This window comes from Protopterus annectens, chromosome 9.part0 (genome assembly GCF_019279795.1).
Source record: "Protopterus annectens isolate FY-2018-M chromosome 9.part0, PAN1.0, whole genome shotgun sequence".
NCBI classification, from domain to species: Eukaryota; Metazoa; Chordata; order Ceratodontiformes; family Protopteridae; genus Protopterus; species Protopterus annectens.
Window position 1 is genome coordinate 911115674 of NC_056743.1, and position 13331 is coordinate 911129004.

Here is a 13331-nt window from a genome sequence, read left to right on the forward strand (position 1 = left end):
ATATATATATATATATATATATATATATATATATATATATTATATATAGATATGTAGATATGTCATATTCTTGATTGGCAGTGTATGCATGAAACTTAATCTACCAGACAGAACTACTTTCTTTCATTTTAAGATTAAAAATTAAGTTCCCTTAATTGATTGATCACTTACAATGCAAGGGAACATTGTACCGTTTGCTTTCTGGTTTTACAATAAGTCCATTCTCATTGAGATAATGGCTCAAATTTTTGAATCTAAAGTTTCAAATTTTCTGAGTAGTTTTCATGAAACTTCAGAGTCATTGGTTCTTTTAGTGACTTTTTCTCAAGTCAGAAAACTGAATTGCAGCTGAAGAAATTGCTGATTCAATGGAAAACAAAATAAAAAATAAAATAAATGAAGAAAAGTTAAATAAATATATACAAAAATAAGATGGATCAGATTCAAGGCTGTTAATTTCAGAAATAAACTTAATTATCACAAAATTACAAAAATGTAATAAAAATAGCAAGAATTTGTACAAGTTTAGCAAAATAAAAATGTCTTGTTGCTTTAAGGATATAGGACTCCAGAATCTACCTTTGGGAACCAGGAAAAGCAGCAGAAACAGCTAATATAGTCCAAAATGCAGAACAGAATGAAAGCTATACTTCTGGTGTCAAGTTTAATTCTAAGACCATGTAGCATATGTACACATGAAAGTATGTACATTGTCACAAGTGCCAGCGAGACGCATACGTGTGCATGTTAACATCATGATGCTTTACATCAGACATTATGCAGTATGACATGAAAAACCTATCTCAGAAACATTAATTAATGCTTCACTACTAACTTGTCTCTTGTGCAGATTTGATATTTAAAACCAACTACTCATCTGCTGTTTTAAGACAAAACAAATGCAAAACAGTTATATGCAGGTATATATAGAATACACGAAAAGTGTACTTTACTTAGCTGAACTTTTTAGCAGGGGAAAACACACTAACCAGAATTCTTGGCATCCAGGTGCATCCTACAGAAACGTGGATGAATAATAGGCAACAACACATTATGATGCACAATGTACAATAAACACACTCACTGCAGAAACATAAAGATAATGACAAGCTGTAGTCAAAGCAAGCATTTGTTGATGAAACAACAGATTGGTAAGGTCAAAGTTTAAGGTCAAAGTGTGTATAATAGTGCTGGCCAGCCATTCAACACCCAAGGCACTGCAAGTTCAGTCAACAGTAAGCAAGCAGGGAAGGGCAGAAGAGTGACTGTCATATGGCTCAGTTAGGAAATAAATAAAAAAGCCAGACATCCCAGTAGTTACATGACTGTGAATAATTATCTGTTCCTCAATGCAATGACATTACCACTCACTTCTGCTATAAATGTATTACTTCCAGTCACAATGACAACATGGATCCAACCTCCTTATGCCAAAGTCATGCACAAACAAGCTTCACCATACCTTTCCAGCATAGTGTTTGATTTGAAAGCAGTTTGCTGGCAGTGTCTTGTCATAGATATGTCTGGCATTAGTGGTCTCCTTGCTCTCAAAGTGCTTGTGCCCAGCACACACTTTATTCAGCTTCCGCAAAAATGTGGCATCAGTCACTTGACCTGGACGCAGGCATTCCTCATCTAGCATAGCCAGAATGCCAGTCAAATTCTATGAAATAAAATCAACTCTATTAGCAGTTTCACTGGAGAAGAATGCAAATAAGAATTTAATTACTATAATTCATAGAATACAACAAAAAACATAAATATTTTTTCTATCCTTAGCATGAATCATTAAATACATAAACATTTACATTGCCTAAGTATTTCTGAGACCTTCTTTATGGATCTTTAAATGCTTCACATCACTATCCTTTACTCATCTGATGAGCACCTTATCCTGACAGCAGTTCTAATGTTGTTAAGGAAAAGATCTATCTGCAATGAACAGCAGCTTTTTGTTGCTGTTGTTTTGATATTCACTATGGTCTTAACTAGAGTCTCCTATAGTGTGGCCATCCACTCAGGGTCTACTAAGCCCCATGATCATTAGAATCCCCTATTCGTCTGCTATTCATACAGTTCCTGCTTTGTGGTATGTATTAAAATAGGGATTCAGCCCCTCCCTCAAGACTGACCCAGTGTTAGGTAGAAACTTCTTTCTTGGGAACTGCAGAATTAACTACATCCGTAATGGCCTAAGGAAGTTCCAGGCATTCCCTATTCACATCCTATATCCTACTTTGTTCAGGGCCACTGCAGCCATCGTCCTGACTAGCCAGGACACCTCGTCTTATCTGTGCTTTTCAGAACAAAAAGTAAGCCGGACATCATGATTCCACAGTTTCACTTCTCTCCCCTGAACATAATGCATTAGTTGTGCTGTCTCTGATCTTCCCCAAGGACAGGTTCTAGTTCTTCAAGACCAGACCAAACTCTTCTACACTGAAAAGAAAAAAAAGCCCACTGGGCACTCAGCCCTGATCTCCTAGGCTGGTCATTCCTAGTCATGATCACCAGCTTCACCATCTTACAGGAGCACCACTAGGATGGACAGCAAGAAAAACTTGCAGGAACAAGCCTTCTTTAAATAAACAGTGTACTTCACAGATGTTTGATTTTAGTTTTCACTTAAGGCCTCTCACTTAATATCTGGAGCCTAACAGCAACTGCATTACCATTAAAAATTAGATCAGTCATATACTGAAGAAGATGGTCTCTGTTCCTTTTGTGAAGGGACTTACCATAATACCCTTGCTCTTGACTGACTCAACCTGCTTGACCTGTACCAACAAACAGCAGCTACATCGATTCACCCTTTGATGCAGCCCTCGCATTTGTTTGCTGGCTGACTGTCTTATCACTGTCTTATCAGCCAGGATTCAAGAAGGCAATAACCCAGGACAGGGCTTTCATTTCTAAACAGTTACACTAAGCATGGACAAAGTTGTAGTAAAAAGTTAACAGCAGAATGTCTTTCAGTCCTCTGGAGAACTCATATGATTTTATATACTGATTAAGTAAAAAGCAATTTAAGAGTTACAAGTTATGTTTCAGTCAGTAAAATCATAATGCCTCAGGAGAATTGTGAAGCTCATTTTATACAGTTAAGCACAATTATTTATTTATTGACATTTGTTAACCTGGTTTGTCCAACTGGGCTTGTGGCCCACTTTCAGTGGAGACCCGAGGAGAAAAGCTCCAGTAATACATTTTAAAACAAGTACAATTTTAAACAATATTTATATAATAGCAGTTATAGCAAAATGTTGGGATACATGCATAAAGTTAAAGTTGCATTAAAATGAAGCTAAGTAACAATTTTACATTGATATAGTTCAATAGGTCAACAATGAACATTTTTTGTTTGTATAAAATTGTGCAAATGCATAGTAGACACATTGGAGAGAGAGGTGTAATGAGGTACTAAGTATGGTCCTTTTGAGGGTACATAAAGGGAAGAAGACTAGGTAGGGTCATGGCAAGGGCAAGTTCTGGAATTGAGAAAATAAGCTTTTAGTTCATTTTTAAAGTGTGAGGTGTGGGAGATTGAATGTAAGTCAAGGGGAAGTTTGTTCCAAGCATGGGCAAGGGAGTGTTTGTAGAGTAGTTTGCCTACTGACCTTTTTGGGTGGTAGATATCAAGTAATTGTTGGTTAGAAGTACGGAGCGTCCAGGATGGGATGTAGATGGAGACTAAGGAAGATAGAGATGGACAGAAGGAGGGTTTATAAAGAATAGAGTGTAGCATATGAAATTGATAAGATAGCAGAAACTGGGGAAGTTCAAGCCATTGAAGAGAGTTTAAAGAAATGCACTGGTGTGAGTTGTATGGGGAGTTAGTAATGAATCTGGCTATTTTATGGTAAGTCTGTTGCAGTTTGTTTAGAGTGGAGGCCTGGATACTGGTAAGAACTGGGGCGGCGTATAAGAGGGAGGGGAGGAGGAGTGCCTGGCCCAGGGTAAGTCTAGATTCAGGGTTAGGGAATTTTTTGTTCCGATATAGCAGACCTATTTTCTGGTTTGTTTTTTTATACATTGGAGTATCTGTAGGTTGAACTTGAGTTCGTCATTGATAATGACCCCTAGGAGTTTTGTGTGGGTGTCAGGATAGATATTTGTATTGTTAGAAGACGTAATAAAAAAGGTTTTGTGATGAGAAAGAGAACGGGGAAGGAAAAGTAGGAGTTTGCTCTTTTTGGGATTTAGGATCAATAGGCTGTGAGAGAGCCATTGTTCAGTGGATAGTAGGGCCTGTTGGGTCAGGGAGTGCAGTTCAGGAATGTTATTTGAGATGGATATAAGTGTGGAGTCGTCAGCATACTGAATAAGGGACGATTCTTTGCATGAGGTGTAAAGATCATTGGTGAAGATGTTAAACAAAAGGGGTACCAAGATGGAGCCTTGGGGAACACCAGCGGAGATGGGAAGGAAAGATGAAGAGGATGAGAGCCATTTGACAGATTGTTCCCAGCCAGATAGGTAACTATTAAACCAGGCAAGTGCGGAGAGGGATAGGTGGAGATTTGCGAGTTTGGATAGTAGTAGAGGATGAGAGACAGTATCAAAGGCTTTGGAGAGATCTAGGAAGAGACAGGAAATGAGTTAATTGTTGTCTAGGGCCTCTGCAATGATATGAGTGAAGGAGAGGAGGGCAGTGGTGGTGCTGTGGTGAGGACAAAATCCATGTTGGGTAGGGGTAAGTAAGTGGTGTGTGAGGAGGTGATTGAGAAGCTGTGAGTAAATACATTTTTCTAATATCTTGGAGAGGGGGGACAGAATGGCAATGGGTCGGTAGTTTGAGGGGTCAGTAGAGTTTCCACCTTTATGAAGAGGGATAGTGAAGAAAGATTTCCAAAGGGTGGGTACAGTTGATTCCAGAATAGATTGATTAATTATTATAGATACAGGATAGGCAATTGAGTCAGCAGCAAGTTTGAGGAATGAAGGAGATAGATTGTCAGTGGAAGGAGAGCAAGGTTTTAGCTTGAGTAGTAGAGATTTGATGTAAGTAATGGGAACTGGCTCAAAAGAAAACAAAGTTGTGTTAGTGGGACTTGGAGAGGTGGGTGTCTACAGACCCTGGAAACTACCGCCCCATAAGCTTGACTAGCCTGGTCTGCAAAGCTATGGAAAGAATCATTATGGAACTCATAAACAGAGACATAGGGGACCTACAGACGCTTGACCCCACCCAGTTCGGCTTTGTAAAGGGCAGATCCTGCCTTTTAAACCTGGTTGACTTTTTCGAAACAGTCACTAGAGCCATTGATGAGGGCAAAGCAGTCCATAGAGCATACCTGGACTTGGCTAAGGCCTTCGACACAATACCCCACTCAGGCATCATAGATAAGCTAAACAGCTTAAAAGTAAACCCTTATGTCACTAGATGGGTTGCAAACTGGCTAAAGGACAGAACCCATAAAGTTAAAATCACTGGAGCAATGTCAGACTCAAAGCCAGTCACAAGTGGTGTCCCACAGGGATCTGTCCTGGGACCCCTCTTGTTCGGCATTTATTTCTCAGATGTTAAAGCAAACATGGGAGGGCTGTGGCTGACAAAGTTCGCAGATGACTGAAAACTAGGTGCCATAGTCGATACACCAGCAGATACACACATCCTACAAAAAGGCCTCACTGAAACGGACAACTGGTGCCGTAGTCACGGCCTTAAACTAAATGCCAAAAATGTATAGTTATCCCTTTTGGAAAAAACAAAGTACCCACAAATTATCACATAGACAGCAACCCACTGAGTATGGAAAAAGTAATCAGAGACCTAGGGACCCAAGTAGACAGCGACCTCTCATTTGACACCCACGTTGCCAAAGTGGTTAGAAAAACATTCTACCTTGCACACCTCATCATGAAGGGTTTCACATCCAGATCCAAGGATGTCATTGTACCCCTATATTCCTCCCTCATCAGACCTATGATTGAGTACAATGCCCCATTTGGTATGTACCTCACCCGGCACTTGCAACAGCTGGAGAGACCACAAAAGTACCTCACCAAAAAGGATCAAGGGTCTCCAACATATGTCTTATTCTGCCAGACTAAAGAAACTTCAGCTCTATTCAGTAGCATACCGCCTGCTCAGAGGTGATCTCTGCCTGACATACAGGCCATGTCCAATCAGGATCTGATGGACATGCTCCACCTCAAAAAATCCAAATCCATCAGGACCACGAGAGCTAAAGACTTAAACCTCGGCACAAGTATGAATAGGACATGCTGGAGGGATAGATTCATAACCTAGAGGCTTCCCATGCTTTGGAATAGGATCCCAGTTCGTATTAGGCAGAGCCCCTCACTGAATCTCTTCAAGAGAAATCTTGATGAGTGGATGGGAGATCGTAAGTTTACCACAGGGGTCACATCTGTGTCACTGCTAGACAGAGGCACAGTAAACTAATTCTATTATATAAGGGGACCTTCACTGTGTCACTACTAGACAGAGGCACAGTATTCTAGATTTTATCTGCACATTTTTGTACCATTTCAGGGGGTGGCAAAAGCCACATCACTATGGCTAGGCTTACAAATGCCCCAGGGCAGATAGCCTAGTACTATACTATGAAAGTATGAAACTAAGTAGAGTTTGGCTTAGAGGTTACCAGATTTTGGCTGGAAGAGATAAAGTGTTTATTCAGGAGGGTAGCTGTTTCCTGAGAGGAAGAGTTAGGGTATGGGGAGGGATTAGAGGGCTTTCCAGGATAGAGGATGTTGTTGAGAGTTGACCAAAATGTTTGAAGATTTGAGGATATGCAACCTAACAATAGCCTACAAAGTATTCTGCCTCACCAATCCATTTGGCTAAGAAAAGGAAAGCAACTTACATTTTCTAATAAATCACAGATGACAGCATTGTCGAAGTAATTCACTTGTGTCCAGTTAATACCCTGTAGAAACAAGACAAAAGTTATAATTCAGAATAAAACTCCTTAACATTTTGGAAGAAGTCATTAAATATATACATAAAAAATATCTATGCAGATATTGTAGTGCATATTTAAATATGAAAACATGACAGAGTTTGAGTATTGGGTATTAAAACAAATAACTGTGTGACAAGTGGATTCACTGTACTGTTGTGACTCACCATAACAGTAAGTTTTCATGGGAGAAGTCTTTTTGGCAGGAATCAACATATAAAACAAAAGTGGAACTAACGAATAAATGCAGCAAAAGCGGAGCACGGAACCTTTAATTGTAAGTGCTTTCGGTAGGGAAAATCTCCCCACCTTCTTCAGACAAAAAATACACAGACAAATGCCCATTCAACACATTTAAATATCACAATTAATTATGACATCATAATCTCATTAATTGACCCGTTAAAAAACATCATAAAAATATGACTATATATATGAAAAATGAAAACTATAAATGTAAAAGAAACAACATATATATATATAAAAATATATGTATATTTTAAATATAAATATGCAAAATGCATATACAAATGAATAAAATATTGCCTAAAATACATTATCATTTCAAGGCAATACCTTATAACAGCAAGCAAGCAAGACAAACAAGACTACATCCTTACTTCAAACCATCACTATATCCCAAGACAGAATAAGCATACTCTTATATTAAACACAGCTAATCTTAAGCTTCTTGTCCCATTAACTATGTATGTATATATATGGCCTAAGAGAATAGAGCCAAATATAACAGATATTAATGCAAATGCATTTAACCCAATACTATTCATCTATATTTAATCTTTTGTTTTATCTTTCCATATAGTTACTTATTTATGTTAACTATACAGCGTTCCTAATCATATTGTCAATATATAATTTTACTTTTAAAATTTTGCTTTTAAGAAATGAAATAAAGGGTTTTAATGGCTGGCCCATCCAGAATAAGTTTTGACACAAATTCCTTGATTGAATACTTTTATATAACTCCCTTATTTCACTGTTTCCATTAAACATCCCCACTTATCTCTTAAGTGCTTTTAGTTTTAATATGCACTTTATGGACACAACTTCATTGAGTCCTGGGGCAGTATACAAAGCAGTGCGAATCTGCCAAAAGGCCTCTTGTTCTTCTAATTGTAACTGTCAAGGGCCCCCCCTACAATGCGGTTGTACTTGTTGTACAACAGCAAAGGCAAAACAATGATCAGGACTCTGGCAAGTGTGTTTTGCTAATGCATTATTCATGTCCCCATTTTCCATGGCATATAGATGCTCATACATTCTTTTCTTGAGTGGCCTATCGGTCTTACCGATGTAAAATGCAGGGCATTTCCTGCAAAGAGCCACATAGACCACTCCTTTAGAATTACAATTGTATGTTCCATTCACCAAATATTCTCTCCCAGCCATGTTAATTGTAGTGCCTAGAAACATATATTTACAATATGGACAACAGCCACACTTGCTCATTCCTAATTTCTTCCTATTTGTTTTGACACTGGCTCTCTCCAAAAGATCCTTTAAATTCTGGCCTCGCCTATAAGTGAACCTAGGCCTTTCCCCCACTACTTTTATAAGCTGTTGGTCATCCATGAGCACTCTCCAATTTTTAACAAAGATGTCCCTAATGGCTTTAAAATCCATACAATAAGTAAAAAGGAAGCTAATGTTAGCCATTTTTTTATTATTATTATTATTAGGCACACCATCCATGTTATCTCCAGTTAGTAGTGGTTGAAAATAGCCAGACTCTCTTTTAAAAACCACTTCCTGCCTAATTTCATCCACAAATATATGGGGATACCCCGTAGCAGGAACATAGAATGAATGTTCTCACATTCAATCAAAAAATCATTTTGTTCAGACACCATTCTGGCCGCCCGAACAAACTGCCCCTTCACAACACTTCTTTTCTGGTGAAGGGGATGAGAACTGGTGAAATATAAGTAGGTGTTAGAAAAAGTTGGTTTTCTAAATATAGTTAACTTGAATTTATTCAAGTAATAATCCTTACTTATTTTGACATCCAGGAATGCAATTTCATCCAAACCAGTGGAGTATGTAAACTCAAGAAACTGTGTCATTCTAGAGACACTTTCAATAAAAACCGGAATTATATCTAAGGGGCCCTTCCATAGGAAAAACATATCATCTTGGTACCTAGTGTACCAAGTGACATTTTCCTGATACAACCCATTTTGAAAAAGGTATTGATGTTCCCAATAAGCTAAAACACTGTTAGCAAACGTACACCCACACGGAGAGCCCATGGCAATACCGGTGGTTTGAAGATAATAGTTGTTTTTAAAAACTAAAAAATTATTGGTAAGTAAGACATCCAATAATGTTTCAACAAGGTACATCTGATCTTTTGATGCCCCCTTACGAAGCATAAAATCCACCATCCACTCCACCCCTAAGTGATGTGGGATGACAGTGTAAAGGTCCTTTATGTCAACAACTAAAAAAAATCAGAGTTGGATTATATGGAATTTTACTGATGTTTTCAAGAAAGCCCCAAGAGTCCCTACAAATTTGTGCCTCATAGTTCAACAAGGGCTTTAAGATACTATCCACCAATTTGGCACAAGCATACGTAATCGAACCCCTTCCATCAACTATTGGCCTGAAAGGGGGATCCACCACATCTTTGTGGATTTTAGGGGTGCCAAAAAGGGTAGGGATCCTAGGGGCTAACATGGTTAAGTATTGTAATACGTCGTAATCTATACTCCCCTCTAAAAATAAATCATCCAAGATGTTCTTGATTTTACCATAAGCCCTATTTATCTCATTAATACTAGATGGTAGGTAAAAGTCTGAATTCAGATATTCCAACATTTTGTTTTCATATAGGAATTCATCCATAAAAATCAGACCCCCACCTTTATCTGGTGCCATAACTCTAATTTTACATTCAGTAAGCAATTGAATGAATGCTAATTCATTGTTGTTGACATTGCGACCCACATTCTTCTTCCCTCCAAAAGGGGAGTTTTGTGTCCTAGCCATGGCCCTCAAATCCAGTTCACAGAGCTTTTCAAAGGTGCTTAGTGTTCCATTAAGTGGTGGATTAAAAATACTAGAAACTCTGTGTGAACTAAGCAACGAAGGGGTATTCCCTAACATGTATGCAAGATTTAATTTACGTACAAAAAGCTTTAGATCTACTATGATGTTCACAAGATTGCATTTCCTGTCAGGGACAAAGGATAACCCTTTAGCAAAAAAGTCTACAATACTTGAATCAATTGTTAAAACTGTATAATTGTAGATTTTAAGGTCACCATTGATGTTAAAAAGGATGGTAGGCCCCTTCAATGCAGATGAAGTGCTAGGCCCATCACCTTGGGCCGTGACTAACGCCTCCGTTGGTTGCCCCTCTTCCTTTTCTGGTTGTGCCCTCAGTTGTTGACACTGTTGTTCAACGTTACATTCCTTGTGTTCCCAAGCCTGTGAAAACCCTGATTGGTTCCCACATCATTGACCCCCTCTCCTAGTTGTTGAGAATTATTGATGTCAGTGCGGGCCCCATCAGAATGGTTATTGTCATTATTCCTTATCCGTTCGCTTCTCCGAACAGGTTGTGCTTCACCTTCCCCCACAGCATCCTGAATATTTTGATTAGGATTCTCTTCCTCCCCCATGGACGGCAGCCTCCAGGCAGCAACTTGTCCAAGTGGTGGTGGGGGGTAGGCTTTCTGATTTTTATATTCAAGAATGTCCCTCTCAATTTTACGTTTTTTATTACTTAACATTTTTGAAATTGAGGCTTCAATACTAGAAAGTATTCTGAGGTAATCATATCTATACCTTGGAAAATCTACATGTTGTTGCAGTAGAGATTCAAGTTTAATCAATTCTTCTTGTAGTGTCCCAATTTCAGTCAAGTAAAAGTTAATGAGAGACTCCATGAAGTCAAATCCCTGTTTATCAAAAAGCGCAAGGAGTTCTTTATGGAACTCCGAATTTCTAATTAACCCCGCTGGGTACCGCCACTGGCGTAAACCCTTGGGGACAATATGTTTATCAATACATTCACGCAGCTATGATATCTCCAACTGCAGTTTCCTGCAACGAAACAGTTTCATGTCAAAATTGTCCAAATTATCAGAGAAGGAACTCACCCGTTCATCTTGGGCATCTATTGGTATGGAACGTCCAGGCACAAAAAAATCCCTGTTCGCCAAAACAGAGATTAAACTAGGAATAGTAGAAGCATCCACTGTTCTTTCAGTTGGAGCGTTATTCGAGCCTGTTTCACCAACCGCATTGTTCCCCATCCTCAGTAATCTCGGCTCCAGTCCTCTCACGCAGCTCACACCACTCACTCCAGGCAGAGGCGCATTTCCTCTTCCTGTATCAAAGCCGATACGTCCAGAATTCGACACTGGCATTACCTCCGATTGCAAATATGTATTTCTCACACTCGCCTCCTGGACTCTTTGGGACAAACTGTCAACTTTTGCCATAAGCAAGTTAACCAGGATGGTTAAATCATTTTCAGAATTAGAAATAGGAGTAGCATGTCTCGCTTGCTGCTGTCCTCCATCCATTGAAACAAACAAATCATTTTGCGAAAGCAAAGATTGGCTACTGTTCCTATTATGCTCCCCGCCTTGCTCAACTAATTCGTTCCCACTTGACATGACAAACTAGTAAAAACAAACCACGATAAACTAAAACCTAAAACAAAAGTGGAACTAACGAATAAATGCAGCAAAAGCGGAGCATGGAACCTTTAATTGTAAGCGCTTTCTGTAGGGAAAATCTCCCCACCTTCTTCAGACAAAAAATACACAGGCAAATGCCCATTCAACACATTTAAATATCACAATTAATTATGACATCATACTGACATCCATTAGGAATCAACATCTATGGGACTTTTTCACCTTTTTCGCCAAGTGGTATACAATAGATTTCTGCAATATTTCTAAACAAGATTATTCCATATGCAACCTAACAAAGTTCCCTTCTAATGGTGATTGCACTGATGTGGCTTAGTGCATGCCCTCCATATAACATACAATGGCATATGTTTAATTCAGTTCTTCTGAGCATGCACACATAAATTACTAGTAGTGTTTATATTAACTTGATTATACTGACTTTAAAAAGTGTCACACTATAAAGGTAAGAACAACTACATAGGAAAAAAAATTCCCAAGTTATATGAAAGGTTTAGGCTTTACAGAGATCCTGAATCTAAACTCATATACAGCAGGTTATGCGGGTTGGATCCTTTTCCACAATGATGTTTCCCTCTAAGATCATTTGTTGACATGAGTACTTCAGACAGCTGTACTATCTTAATTCAGGAAACTTATCTGCTTTTAACCATTATTTTTGGGCACAATTATAACCATTTCCCAAGGCAACTCAGGGTGATAGATAATAATTTGATAACCTATTATAGAGCAGTAACCCAAAAAGTGGTGCAATGGTGCAAAAAGAAGAGCAAATAAACCAAAAAATGCACCACCAGGGTTAACAGACTTTTGTGTTAAATAAAACTGTGTGGAGTTCAGAAACCCTGGTGGTGCATTTTTTTTATTATAAAGCAGTGCCAAATATTGCTCCACTTCAAGTGGTTATTCATTTATTTGTATTTGGGTCTCGGATCATAACTGGCTTATTATGTGCTTGAGACATAGATGGCAAGAAATTTACCTAGAAATCGAAGTTTGATAGGTGAACCTAAGTATTCACAACACAAACACATACTAAAAGGTTATGATCATAATTTTGTGCCTGTGCTTGGAGCTTTATCTGCCCCATGTACTACCAGTTACAGAAAAAATGTGTAAGAGATTGTAATGTTTTACCACCTTTGTAACAAGTAAAGTACTTAGCACTATCAAACAGACAGCAGCACTGATAAGATCTTCTTTGCTTAAGAATTCTGGACAAATCAGGACTTCTTGTACAGGGCAAAGCTAAGAGGTGGCTGGAGTCTGAGCTCCCTCCAACTAGCCAGAGTGAGACCTAGCTTGGATGTCTAAAAGGAGGAAGGAAGGGTGAGCAGGCAAAGAATAAGAGAAAATGACAAAGCCCACATGTCAGTGGCAGAGAGCAGCCATGCCCAAAAGGCAAATCCAAAGGCAAGAAGACCTATATAGCACTGCTGCATGGATGGCAGATTTGCAAAGGAAAAAAAATCAACAGAATGTATATGGAAGTCATGAAAATAAGTGAGACATTGGCAGAATATATGAAAAAATAACAAGGAGAGGTTGGTGGAGGTAAAAACTACTCATTTCAAACCAATCTGACAAGATTGTGATTGTGAGCATGCAGAATTTGGACAGAGAGCATGAAAAAGGCTAGCAGAATTGGAAGCAGAAAGAGATGAAATAAGGGAAAAACATCTGGAAATAAAGGAAAGAGAGAGAGAGAGAG

General features: G+C 38.7%; 1 protein-coding gene across 1 annotated transcript in view; it reads right to left on the reverse strand.

The window, feature by feature from the left end:
• Positions 1–13331, reverse strand: part of LOC122811661 (unconventional myosin-Ib-like) — a 1027360-nt gene that overhangs the window by 360578 nt on the left and 653451 nt on the right. Inside the window, exons 15-16 of the mRNA XM_044083653.1 lie at positions 6834–6896; positions 1463–1663 (exon numbers count right to left, since the gene is read on the reverse strand). Coding sequence (XP_043939588.1) covers positions 1463–1663; positions 6834–6896 — 264 coding nt within the window. The remainder of the gene's footprint in view (positions 1–1462; positions 1664–6833; positions 6897–13331) is intronic.